Source organism: Tauraco erythrolophus, chromosome 2, assembly GCF_009769465.1.
Source record: "Tauraco erythrolophus isolate bTauEry1 chromosome 2, bTauEry1.pri, whole genome shotgun sequence".
NCBI lineage: Eukaryota > Metazoa > Chordata > Aves > Musophagiformes > Musophagidae > Tauraco > Tauraco erythrolophus.
Window position 1 is genome coordinate 20,504,875 of NC_141466.1, and position 13,955 is coordinate 20,518,829.

Consider the following 13,955-nt stretch of genomic DNA (forward strand, 5'->3'; position numbering starts at 1 on the left):
AATCTTCACTTAACTCATGGTGTGCTGAGCCAGCACTACTGAAAACTGAATGACTGTGCACATTACTTGAACACTTTATTTTGCCCCTGAACAACCGCGCTACGCACGTACCCTAAGAAAAGCCACATCAGAAAAAAAAAAAAAACCTGCAGCTCCCCGCACCCTGTTTTATCAGGCAGGCCTTAACTGGGATGCTCGCTACCTGCTGCAAGACCTGGATGCACTCCCTGCCTCGGGACCTGGCGTGGAAGTGGCCCTTTTCCTCCAGAATGGCAGTTTTTTGTGGTGCTGGGTAACGAAACGGCGACGGGAGGACAGTCAGAGCTCGCCCTCCTCCAGAGAGGTTCTGCCTCGAAACGCGGAGGGCCTCGTGCCTTTAAAAGAAACTAACGCTGCCATTTTATAACTCTGCCCTTGGGCACGTTTTCTGTGACAGAGAGAGTAGTAAAGCTTTTTTAAAAAGTGGGAGAGAAACAAGAACACAAGGCAGAGATTTCAGCCTAAGTAACAACTCGCATTAGGAAACACTTTCCGTTTCTCCCTTGGCAAGCCGCCACCACGCTAAGACCCACTGTAATTGCATTGCAAATAAGAAACAATCCTCACAAAAGATTTTCCATACTTCCACGCAAAATAGCCGGCTGCCAAAATCTCGCAGGGCACCTTTAGGAGGCTGCCACCTAGAGAAATGCTCAGGCTCTTTATCCTCAGTCTTCCCTTATCTCCAAGGCAATCCCTTCGGCCTCCCTTTGAATCCAGCACACCCACTGTAATTTTCTGGGGTGATTTCACGCTTGTTCTCCCCATCCACCCCGGGCAAGTCAGCTGAAAACAGCCTGGCCACCATGGAGGGGTGTGGGAGGGCTGCCTGCCTTCTGCAAGGGACGCCACCGGCTCTGGGTTTCTACTTTGTCCACGTCAGCACAAAGAGCTTTCACAAAACCACTGGGCTAACCCTAATCGCTCGCCTTTCTAAATGCACCAGCACGTGCCCAGCCTCCCCTAATCTCCCAGGATTACAGCAAAGTGGTGTAGCACCACCAGAATGACCCGAATACAAAATGGCCTCACATGTAAGGCACCACTCGCTTCACCAGGACGAAACCAAGCAGAGGCAGGACGTCCCGGGGCAGGACACCTCGATTCCCCAGCTGGATAGTCTTAAATGGTGTTTGTTCAAGCTGATATAATATAGTGGATATAAAAGCCACTAAGGTGATTTAATTTTTATTAGCATTAACCGTGCACTTTCAAACACACAGGTAAGTGTAGGAGCCAACCTCTGACTCTCAAGCTTCCTAGTTTAAATACACTCAAATATTGACACTAATAACCTATTACAGACAACTCCGATGTCGCATGACTGTTTTAGGTAACCTGCTGTCTCTAAAGAACCGAGGAACATTGATTGCAGTATTTATCACACAGGTCTACCGGAGAGCGATACTATCCTGCACCATTCACTGGAGGTTTCCTGTTCACATGAAAAGTTAAGTTTATCAGAGCCTGTGACCCTCTGCGGCTGATGACACTGACCAAGGCGATGTGTTTGTATCTGCATTTAACAGGTCCTTCAGCAGAGATGCTCCTCACTGTCACACTGTGGATCAAACAATGCCAATGATTCTGGCAGAGCTACTCAGTGTGTTTCTCTCTCCTCTAATAGCTGTCACCTGCCTGCATGAGCTGGGGCAAAGTGAGATCTTTGATGTGCGTTACAGGTATAAAATAATAATGCACACTAATACCTACATATGGTATCTACTGAAAAGTTAAAAAGTCATTTGTTACTTTGATACTAACATATACTCCCCTTTGATGCAAGAAGCTTGTTATCTAGTGGTTTCGACTTTAGGGCTAGAACCGCACATCTCTCCGTGTTGCTCAGCACAAAATTCACTTACAAATGTTACTGAGTATTTTGTTAAAGCGCAACACAGTAAGGCTTTGATCAGGTAAGGTGCTTAAGCGGTAAGTTTAAGCACACAAGTAATCCCAGAGAAGCCCCAAGAATCCATTCACGTACCTAAACCCGTGCTCACTTCAGTAGATGAAAACTTAAAATAATCAGGCGACAGTCTATAACCCAAACCCTCCTGTACAGATGAATGCAGCAGCTCAAAATTAAAAAAAAAAAAAAGTAAGAATATAATAGAAGGCTGGAAAAAAAACACTTGTGCTAGCAGTTAACTGGGAAACATAGTCTTAAAAAAAAAAAAAAAGAAAAAAAGAAAAAAAAAACAAAAAAGAAAAAAATAGACTGCAGCGAAAAAAATGAAACTGATGCAAGCTCTTCGCTCCTGATAAAGAGGCTGTGTGCCACTCCGAGGAAGGAGAAATAAGAAGAACAGAGAGTGGTGTTGCTTCCTTCCCACATCCTTTGCAAAAAAGATGACAAAAAAAAGTCCGACACATCTTGCGTATCAGCATCTGGCTAGCAGATTTAGACATCTGTCTACATCGCTGGCAAGTTTCTCAAGCCTCTTCAAGTCTCAATAATTAGAGAAGAGACTCGTGCATTTGCTACGCTGAAGGGACTGCAGCCCTTCGGTACGTATCGGTCAATAAAACACGGTAAGGAATGATGAAATGTCCACCTACAAAGTTTACAAAAATGTCCCCTTCAGGGTAAATATCCCAGCAGATAGTATTTATCTTTCACGAGGGGGATGAATGCAACAGGTGTAAAGCAAATAGGCATCTGATACAGAAAACAAATCAAAGCAAATCAGCTGCATTTAAATTTGGGAATTGCTGGTGACTGTGTATAAAGGACCAGATCCGTAGTCTTGCCATACCGCTCAGCAAAGAGGAAAATAGTCCCCCTAGTGTACTGTTCATGTAGAAAAGACTGTTTCACAAGATAGTGCTGCAAGAAATTACAAAATAACATTATAGGAAGAGATATGGAAGTACTTAAGCTACAGTGAAACCAAGCACCTCTACTACATACCCGGACACAAAGTGTTTCAGTTTCCTCTTTCAAGACTATTGACTGAAGCGAGTTACTGCATTCTGAATATCTGGGGGAAAAAAATTTGGTTTTTAAGTCAGCACACTAGCTTTGTGACTGCAGGACATCGACAGGGTAACAGACGCTCGAATTTGGAAAGACAGGTAGATCTGGTCATCGAGGAGCTCTGTGGAAGCGCCTGCAACAGCCGCCTGGCACAGTGCGTTTCACAAGGCTGAAACCAGCTCACCCTCAGACCTTCTCCCCCTTCCAGTGATGATAAATATAAATACCCACCCTCCACAAGTATTCAAGACAGTAAGCAGATACCGAAGCACGCGCCCAAACCCTGCCCAGTGATTTGGAAGTGTACGGGGTTGTATCGAACCGGGCTGCCCGTGGCATACGACGGTGTCCGCAGCGTGCCGGCTCTGCGGCCACGCACCGTATGCTACTGCCCTAGTTAGCGGTCAGGCACTATTAGGTTAGCTAACGTCCCACCGGGGCCAGGGGCAGGGAGAAGCAAAGAAGATTGTTGAGGGGGGTGTATTGGGCAAACCTTATCTGAGTTAGCGGAAGCGTAATATACGCCTTCCTGACCACATCTGAAATATTCACTTCTGCTTTAATACCCTAGGCCAAAAAAAAAAAAGATTTAAAAAAAAAAAAAAGTGATAGTTGTAACTTTAATTTATAGCTCTTAAAATAATTGTTTTGAGGAGTATAATCCCAGTTACGTTTACGGATTAGGGTATTCGGCACATCTCACTGCAAACGGTATTAATATTTCATATATAATAATACATAAGATAATAAAACCAAGTTATCTCCTTCCCTTTGTTTAAAATGACAATTTCTCCACTCAGCGCCCAAGCAGAATATCGTTAAACGTTCTTGCTGTCTTCAAAGAAAAACTTAACAGTGTAAAAATATTCTAAATTAAGATAAAAGCCTTCTGATACAGAAGTATCTTCTATTCATTGAAAATCTCAGTGTAGCTAGCAATCTCAAAAAGTCTGATGTGAAAAGCTGACATTAGTTCCTGAAGAGTTGTATTCATTACCTGTGAGGGAAACAAAGATGATAATAACATATAATGTGTTTTAGCATCAGGAAACTAAGATGGAGTCTCTATTTAAGTGTTGCCTCTGCACAAACTAATTTACGTTCCAGCAAAGAAACTGAAACAGTCCTCTTCTGAAATAGTCCTCTTCAGAATGTATATGCATACATTAAAAGAAACTCTAGCCCTGCTAAGGAATTAAATTTTGCAGTTTTGGATGCCTGGCAAATTATTAGCTCCTGACCTCTCCTTTGCCTCTCTCAGTATGCCCCTACCACCCACACACAACTGCACCCACCACGAACGTGATCGAAGGCCTTACCCTAACGTCCAGAGACAGCTCACAGGCATTAAAGAGGAAGAATTTTCTGCTACTAGTGCGCTTGCACCTCCTGAGAAAGGTCATCTTAAAGGCTTGTGAGAAACTTCTGAACTAAATTATACCAGAGGAATCTCAAGGGATCCAAGTTTTTAACATTTTAATTAGCTCCAAGTACCAGTTAATGCTACTCAGCAAAGGAATCAATATCAAATTAACAGTATAAATTGTCAGAAAAATCGTGACTGTATTAAGCATACTAATCAATGTAAGCACTTTGCGTTATGGCCCGGATCCTGCCTCGGCTGAAGAGAATGGGAGTTTTGCCACCAAATTCAGCCGAAACAGTATCAGCCCCATTGTTCACTAAGACTTCCTTTGAATCGGGTATCGAGAATTTACTGAAAATTCAAAGTATCAGATAAAAAGGCTGGATTTGTCATAGCAGCTGACATCTAAAGCCACTGCTTCTGCGTGAAACCAAACAACTTACGAAGGCACGGGCTGTCATCGAAGACGTAACCCTTTATCACGCTCCGTGTCGCACTTGTAAAGTCAGATCAAAATTCAACACCTAATACAGACGTGAAAGCTGTGAAAAGGATCTGTGGTTTTAAAAGCCTTGTCTTGAATTAGTTACACCACTGATAAACTTCGTGTTTGTATTTTCCCCAGCCCGAGACAAGCCTGTCAGTGAAAACCTTCCTCTACAGTGCTCCACTTGGAAGGTAAAAATCATACAGCTGCACTTCAGTTCCTAGCAGCAAGTCCTACTCAGGCACCAACCACAACATCAGACAGGGCTGCTAATACAAAAAAACCTGCCAGAAACGTTTCATCCATACAGTATTTCTGACTGATTTGTATACGGTAAGTTATCCCCTGATCCAAAGCTGGAGAGATTTAAAGAGGAAATTTAATTCCGCTGCAAGACAATAAAACTTCCCGGCAAATTCGCCTTCAGCCATCCATTCAAAAACTCTGTCTCGGATGCTGCCAGTACGGGCCCTCGGCAGCAACTGAACCGTACCGGGATTTCCCTCCGCAAACACTATCGGCATCAAGCAGCATCTGCGTCTCTCTATAGCTGCAAGAACGTGACACTCTGGTGTCCGACAGATGCTAATGGATGGACACGGAAAACGAGGAGAAAAAAAGCAGTAGTGGAAATCACTTCAAATGTGCTTTACGTAGAGCACCGGCTCCTGGTAGGCCTTGTTAGACTCCGTCTTGGAGAGCAAAATCCTGCCTGCCTGCAACATGCTTCTGCACACACTAAGTAAACAAGCCACAAAACCAGATTATTTTTTTTTCTCGCTTATTAAAACGGTAGTAATCTTAGCTGCTAACTGTCTCAATGCTGGACTGAAAATGCTTGGATATAAGGGAATTATCAATAGACGGTGCCCTCGTACACTGGCACCGCAGGAAACGCAAACCAAGCGTTCCCGTGGCTGAGCAGCCAATAACCCCACGCTTTGATTAACTTTATGAAGAAATGTCAAGACCTAAATTTCCCTCTATTGCCTTTGAGGAACGTGTGGGAAACCACTGGGGTTTTTCCTGATGAAAATAATAGAGTCGTTCTGTATTTGAGCTTTGAAACTCAGATGACCTCTGCATAAAAGCAACTCTGCTTATATCCAGCATGGGTTACACCAAAGGTACCTATAACTTAAAAAGCAAGACAAAACCCCACCCTTAAAAATGGTTTTTTCCTTTTTTCCTCTCTTCGTTTTTTTCCCCCTGCTTATGTGCTTGTGCATCAGAGAAGTCAGGCTCCACTCCAGCGTCTCCCCCGCTTCCAGAGTTAGGAGTCCTCACTGCTTGTACACAGCAACAGGAAAGAGCCAAAACTTTTCTTACCCCCTCCCGTTAAAAAAAAAAAAAAAAAAACAAAATAAAAACAAGCAAAGGCGACAGCACGGCCAGCAGCAGCGCCCGGCCGGCTGCCGTCGGGGCAAGCTGCCGGCACCCCCCTCAGCGGCCGCATCCCCCTCGGGCAGCCCACCCGTCGGGGCGGCGCGGTGGGTCTGCCGCGGCCCCGGGACCCCGCCTCACCTTCCAGCCGGCCGAGCTGTTGCTGTCGCCCTTGTCCTTGAAGTAGGGCACGCAGCGGACCATCCAGTCGTAGATCTGGGAGAGGGTGAGGCGCTTCTCCGGGGAGCTCTCGATGGCGCGGGTGATGAGGTCGGCGTAGGAGAGGTTGCCCCACGCGTTGCGCCGCGACGAACACTTCCTCGGCGCCGCCGCCGCCGGGCCCCCGCTGAGCCCCCCGCCGCCCGCCGCCGCCGCTCCCCCCGGCGAGAGGCTCGGCCCCTCCGGGCCGCCTCCGGGCAGCGGGGCCAGCAGCCGCGCCGCCTCCTCCGGGACGGCGGTGGCCGCCGCCGCCGCTTCTCCGGCCGCGGGGGCCGCGCTGCCGACGGCCATGGCCGAGCCGCCCCCCTCCTCCTCGTCGTCCTCCTCCTCGGGGATCATGGAGGCGGCGTCGGCGGGCGGCTCGCCGGCGGGCTTGGCGGGGCTGGCCTGCAGCTCGGGCCTCTGCAGGGGCCAGGTGCAGGATCGGGGGCGGCTCTGCGGCTCGAACTCGGGGTCCAGCTCCACGTCCAGGGGCGAGAGCGGGGCGGGGGGCGACGCCTCTGCCATCTTGGCCTCCCCCGCGGGCGGCTGCGGCGGCGGGGAGCTGCGACGGGGCGGGCGTCCGCCGACCCCGCTCCTCCTCCGCCGCCTCCTCGGTGCCGACGGGAGCCTAGCAGGCGGGGGACCGCCGGGCGGGCATGCCGCTCTCCGCTAAGGGCTGGCAGGCTCTCCGCTGCACCCCGAGCCCCGCTCCCCGCGGGCTATGCGCACGCCGAAGCGGGAAGGATGGGGGGGGGGGGGAAGGGGAGGGAAGAGGAAAAAAAAAAAAAAAAATCAGATTAGGAGCCGGAGCGGCAGCGCAGGGCGGGCAGCGCGGGGCCGGGCGGTGCCGGAGGTGCCCGCGGCGCTGCCCTCCGCGCCGGCGGAGCGGCGACCGCTCCTGCGGTGCGTGTGCGTTTGTTTATGTTTCACTCCATGCGGATGCAGAAGTAGCTCCAGCGGGAACCGCGCTGTATCCAGCCGGGAGAAGACCCCCCCCTCCCCCGCCACCGATGCCTCCGAGCTCCCTCCTCGTCGCTTCCGCAGATGTCTTCCCTTTTTTGGGGGGTGGTCCTTTGCCCCCTCCCTCGGCAAGAGGGCAGGGAGAGAGGGGTCCTTCAGATTGCGCCGAAGACTTTCTCCTTCTTCAAAACGCCCTGAAGGGAGCCGAAGTCTTAGCATACATCCAACTGCATACTAGCGTAAGCCTGTCACTTTGCGGTGCCCCTCAAGCCACACGCAAGCAGCCCCCCAAAATCTCACAGGCGACGAAGCAGGGGGCGGGAAAAGGCCACTCCAGGGGCTGGTCGGTTAAAAAATAATAAATCCTCCTTCTCGCAGGGAAAAAGCAAACACAACGGGAACAAATCAAATCGCCAGTCTTCCAACAGGTCCAGAAGCTTTAAGCCCTCCCTAGGGCTGCCAAAGAGAATAGGTTTTGTTCCAGCATCAACACCACATTCATAACCTCCTTGCTCCTGCTGCTGCCATCTTGACAGTTTCCCCCCCCCTCTTCACTCAAGTCATTTAAAAAGCGCAGGCAGAAGAGGCAGGGAGAGCCACATCGGGAGGGGAGGGAGGCGGTGGGGAGGGGGGATCAACAGCCACCTCCACACCGGCAGAAATCAAGATCCGAATTCACGGGAGGAAGAAGCAGCAGCACTGCTGCACGGTTCCTACGGTTCCTGCTGCTCCTGCGCCTTCAGCTCCGAAGAGCCTTCCCTTTAAAGGCGAAGGAGGGGAAAGCGGCAAACCGCCCGCTCCCTCTGCGAGCAGCCGGCGAGAAGCAAGCGATCCGCCCGCGCCGAACCAGCCTGCCGCCGCCGCAGCCCGCCCGAGCAGCCTGTCACCCTGCTCGCCGCCGACTTCCACATCCCTCCTCCTAACAACCACCGGCAGCAACACAAAGTTATAGACACACGCAGCGAGCCTCAACCTAACCGCACCGCACCGCACGGACCGCCCACGGGCGGAGGGCGGGCGGTGCCGCGCAAGGGCCGCCCCGACGGGGCGGGAGCACCGGGCCGGGGAGGGGGAAGCCGCCGGGACTGGGCGGGCTGGAGAGACTGCTGGGATCTGGCGGGGAAAAGGGCTGTTCGTTCGCCTTCCTTCACCTCCGGAGAGGCAGCTCCTGCCTGGCTGAGCTGCCGCGGCTGGCTGTCCCCCGCGCCGGCCCGGGGCCTGGCCGCGCCGCGGGAAGCGCTCAGGTCTCCCAAAGCATGTGGGAGCTCCTTCCAGTGGCTGCCTTAGCCCTGGCTCTCTGCGCTTACTGGAATTTAAACGGCGAAACCAGCCGTCTCACTTTTCCGTACCTTCTGCCTTCGTCAGGCCCGCCCGAGCAGGAGGCAGCGCAGCCTCAGCAGCGCTCGCTGCCCGTGCCTCTCCGTAAAACCGGCGCTGGCTGTCCATCGCGGCAGAGGATGAGCGCTCTGTTTCTTTTCTGACTTGTTTCTACCGGTCATAAATTACTGGCGCACGAGTTATTCTGGTAAACTTTAAATTTGGAGTCCAGTTTAGTCGTTTTTTGCAAACTTTCATTCCACCTGCAGGTGACAGGGGAGCGCGTTCGGGCATGCCCACACGTGAATGTAATCCCGCCGTCCTTCCTCCTTGCAGGCCGTGCCCTGGCAGAAAGCCCTCCGAAGTAGCTCACTCGAAGACGTAGTTAATTATGGGTTGGACAAAGGGGTGACCCACAAAGCCAAGGAATATAGCGCTATTAATATAGCTGTAGTTATAAATACATTACATAGCAATGTATATGTATCAGGTCTCACCTAGCTTTGTACCAACCTAAACTACGGACTAGATCTAGCACAAAGAGAGTGTTGTCTGCGATACCAGACATAGACAACTGCATGCATTGAGAAGTAGGTGTGCTTCTGAAGCATTGCGGGGTAGAATTAGCAGTCAGATTAAATTATTCCTGATTTATTTAGCATTATAGACAAGCAACGAGATTTGAAAACCATTCAGTTTGATTAGAAAACAGCAAGGCCCTGATCCTGCGTGCGTTCTACGTCCTGCTAAGTAAGGGCTAAGGCCCTCAGGGTCTAGTTAGGTTTCGAATTCAAGTGGCACTCAAGTTAGGAATAGTTCGATATGGTTTTATTACAAGGGACAGCATTTCAGCATGCATACAATTAATCCTCAGTTATCTAAATATAGTAGGAGACACTGAATTAATCAGAATGAAAGCAGGTTCGAAGAATGGAAATAATCTTCACTGCAGCTCCATTTTGGGTCACGACGCTGCATGCCCTGCCGTGGCTTTTGTTGTAACACAGCCCCTTACGGGAACGCAAGGCAGCTCAAAAAGACATCAGCTACTCTGCAGTTGTGATACTGGCATCCGTGTGTATATTTAGTAATCAGTAAGGGAGGAGAACCGCAGAAGCGCTGAAGAGCCAGGAACCAAGATCAGACAAGGCCGTGCACGATGAGAAGACACTCAGTCCAACACCACGTCTCCGAGGAGCCTCTACTCGTGGCTTTCAGCAGTTCGCCAGAGAAGGCCGGCTGCAAAGCTGTGACTAACGCTCAGCCCTTTCCCAAAACCTGCTACTGCTCAGAGCTGATTTTGACCAGTGCAGAAACGTCCTCGTGGAGCGCTTCTTTAGGTCCCGAGGTTCCAGGGAAGCATAGCACTTTGACCCTGGGCTGGATTACAAGCTGCAAATCTAGTCCTAAATGATATTATCATCTCCATTTATTTATTTAATTGGCATTGCATTACTGTACAGGCATTGCCATTGTCTCATTGTACTGGGTGAAGGCCCTGCACGTGGTAAGAAACGCTCCACTCCCTGGCAGAATTGCAGTCTAAGTAAGGCAGGCCAGGGCAGGAGAAAGGAAATAAGTAAGCAGTAACCCTATTAAAGAGATGATGGACTGAGGCACGGAGCAATTACATGACTGCGCTGAGGTCATACAGGAAACCCGTGTCAGAACTGAGAAATAAAACTAGATCTCCTGATGCCAGCCCTGGGCCTTTACTGCAAGATTATCAGCCCTCTTCAGAATTCGCTGGTCTATCGGCCGCACAGCCTTTATCACACAAGTCACGGTACCAGTTCTTCGCAGCTCCACACAGCACGTGTGTGCCCGTGATACTGCAGTTGAGAGGCAGAATTAAAACCACAGTATAATTGTTCTTACACGTTTTACTTACCAAACGTGCATGCACAAAACAGAAAGACACGAGGAGCCCTTCTTACCGCCATTCTGTGGCTGGGCCCACTGAAATACGTATGAAAACGGATCAAAATTGAATCTAAAGCCTGCACGATTTCCAGTCTCTTCCTTTAAGTACTTCAATGCCCCAAGGGTGGGATTTTCAAAAAGGCTCCGTTTATAGGAGTTTTATCGCTGACTTCAACAGGAATAAAGTTAGGCCAGCCCTGAGGCCATTTGAAAGCCTCGCTCGCTTTTGTGCCTACTTAGACTGCAAGTGTTTCAGGGCAGTGCTGCGTCTTCCTCTGCATCTCCTTTTGTCTGCTATCCCCACTCAAGTTTATATTGAGAAGACGTGTACCTATCAGGGTACCTGATGACATGGATCTGGCAGGGTCACGGTTACTTTGCAGCTCCAAGTCATCTGCGTGGGTGATCTCAGCCGTACACGGACCATGCAAGACCCAAGAGACTTGGGGCCTGTGGCATACCGCTTCGGGGAAAGTAACATTCATGTGACAACGCTCTGGGTGAGAATCCTCATAAGTGATTTTTGTGTCGAGATGAACTCTTTTGAGCTTCTACATTCAACTAGCAGACTACCATCAGCTCAGTTTTCACTCTGATTCTTCCATTTTGTCAATTTAGGGCATCAGCTTCCCATAAGATAAGAGCGTACCAGTTCGCAGTGGTAACCCAGATATGATCGTTCCTTCACTTTGCCATAACCCATTTTCCTGGGCTGGTAGCCAAAGAAGTGCAGTTTGCACTTCTGGCTTTACCTCTCTTACATAAATGTCTTACTGCAGAAGCAATGTTGGAGCTACAGTTGCACGGGGGGTGGGGGACCTGGAACTTCTCCTCGTCACTACACCGTTATAGAAATCTACTGCAAAGTGTACTGCCATTCAATAAAACGATGTTATATTGCAGTTACATTAAACAATGGCTGCATTGTCGACGTGGACTTCACACAAACAAGAATATGACAGGTTGTTTTGTAAGCCCCCTGCAGCCTGGTCTCCGAGAGGTTTGTGTCTACCGCAATGACCCTGTCTACCCCTCCCATCCACCCCTTGAGAGAGCCGCTCCCTCAGTGTATTTTTTGTTCTTCCCACAGTTCTCTACTATGTCCTTTGAACACAGGCCGGGCAAAGGGCAGTAGTTTTTGTGGCTGATACAGAGCAACCTGTGTGCTGATTAGAAAGAAATGTCATCCATCAGCCAGCCAACTTCATACCTTGAGACTTTAACCTTTCTGCCCAATTTGGCTAAAACTGGCTAATGGGTTCCACAGTTATTAAGGAGAGATGGCTGACTGGCAGATAGACATAGAGCACGGGTCCAAATCATGCCATGGAGACATGAAGCGTTTGCCAAAGACGGCTACAGAGCTCTGACTGTAAAATTTTCCTCAAAGTGATGAACAGCAATTTAAAGATCAATTGAAGTTGGACTTCAGCCCATGAACTGGCTGACTGACCGCTGTTAATGGAGGGGAGGGGAAGGAAGAGAAGCACAGTAGCAGAAGGAAACGGTGACATTACTACTGTGGAGAGGAGAGAACTCTTTCCTCACGTGATCTGGACAATTTGGCAACTGAGCTCTAAGGCTGGGAGCATTCAGCTCTGCATAGACCTAAACTTGAGCACCCACTGCCGAGGAATTCTTGACCCATTTCTGCACTGTGTGGAGTCCAGTGACTACAGTCATCCACATTAAAAAACAGGATCACTTTTCTAGAAGAAACAATGTTTACAATGAAACCTCCGAAAACCCTGGTCTAGAGTAAAGACCTGTGAAGCTGTGCAAGAGGGAAAATTCAACCCTGTAGCTTCAAATTGTCATTAAACCAGCCTCACATCTGCTGAAGCTGCATTGCCAAGGCCCATTGAAAAGCTGCACCGTGTAGGCCGAGACTCTCAGTTTCTCATGGATAGAAGCAGTAGGTTTCTAACAGTGTTTCGTACATTTAATAACAGTCACAAATAGCAGCGCATAGCGGTGTTGCCAGCTCTCTCAGCCTTATAAATTTATAAGTCCTGCAATACTGGTGTTTTCCTGAAATCTCTGTTCTTAAAGTCTCATTAAAGGAGCATCTCAGCATCCATTTTAAACCAATAGCCAAGTCCCTGATGTGCCATGGATGTGACCCAAGTATACTTTCAGGGCCAGGAAGAAAGTAGGAAAAAAAAAACCCACAACAACCTCTAATTGAATATTTTAAAACCTTTTTAAACCTGATTTTTAAGCTGACATTATGCTACTCAAAAGTTTACATCATAATTCTTGAATACTGGGGAGCACATTCAATTATTGGGTTTATATCATTAGGGTGAAATGACCCAAACTGCTAAGATCTGGCAAGAAACTCTACCTTTTTTTTTTTTTTAATTCAGCTTAGATGATACAAAATGATTTAAATCTTCACAGCAGCGCTCTCTGTTTCAGATGATTCAGGAAGACATTTAGTTATCTCCTCTCGCCTCCTGCTCCATCAGGACACCTCCACAGACCTCTTGGATACCTGTGAAGACAGACAGCTCTCTCACTCGGCTCGGACAGGCCAAATGCCGTTCTGCCCCGCCACCGACTCGTTGCACAACCCGGGTATGCCACTTAACCCGTCTCGGTTACCCCATACAGGCTTAATTATATCCACTTATCGCTTAATTACTCCATTATTATCATTTACCACCTTCCTTTGCCCACACACCGGGGGGCAGTAGCCCTGCCCGCGGACCCGCGGCGGGGCTCCCTCAAGCGGGGGGTTCACTCGGCGGCTGGCCGCCCGCCGAGGAGAGCCGCCCCTGAGGCGCCGCGCGCCCAACGGCTGGCAGCGACTCCCCGCCGGTGCGACGCGACGCCCGCCGCTCGGAGAGCCGAGCTCACCGACACCCAGCGCCCTGCCAGGGCCAGAGGAACCGAGACGCAGGCCGCAGCCACCAGCCTCCCCGAGCTCTATCGGGGCTGCTGCCGGCCCGCCCCCAGCCCGCCCCCGGCCCGCCGCCGTGCCGCCCTTCCGCCACCGCCCCGCCCCCTCGCCGCCGCCCCGCCCGCACCAAGCTAGGCTGCGCCGTGCAAACAGATGATGTCATGCTCTAGAGCCGCGCGTGACCGCCGGGGCCCGCCCTCGTCGCCCATTGGCTGCCACTCGTCGCCCGTCAGGGCACCGCCGCTTCCCATTGGTCGGCGCTGCCACCCCGCCACCGCCCCTTGGAAAATAATAAACAATCGAGTAAAATGCGGCGCGGCGCGGGTGGGGGAAGGGGTGGCGGGGTTTCGGGTCCCGGGGCGGGGTGACCAGCGGCCGGCGTCCCGGTGTGGAG

At 50.3% G+C, this 13,955-nt stretch overlaps 1 protein-coding gene across 1 annotated transcript in view; it reads right to left on the bottom strand.

Moving 5' to 3' along the window:
- FOXO3 (forkhead box O3) overlaps nucleotides 1–6,981 on the bottom strand; it is a 93,077-nt gene extending 86,096 nt beyond the window's left edge. Inside the window, 1 exon segment of the mRNA XM_086631268.1 lies at nucleotides 6,397–6,981. Within this exon segment, the coding sequence (XP_086487394.1) occupies nucleotides 6,397–6,981 (585 nt within the window).
- Nucleotides 6,982–13,955: the final 6,974 nt, after the last annotated feature.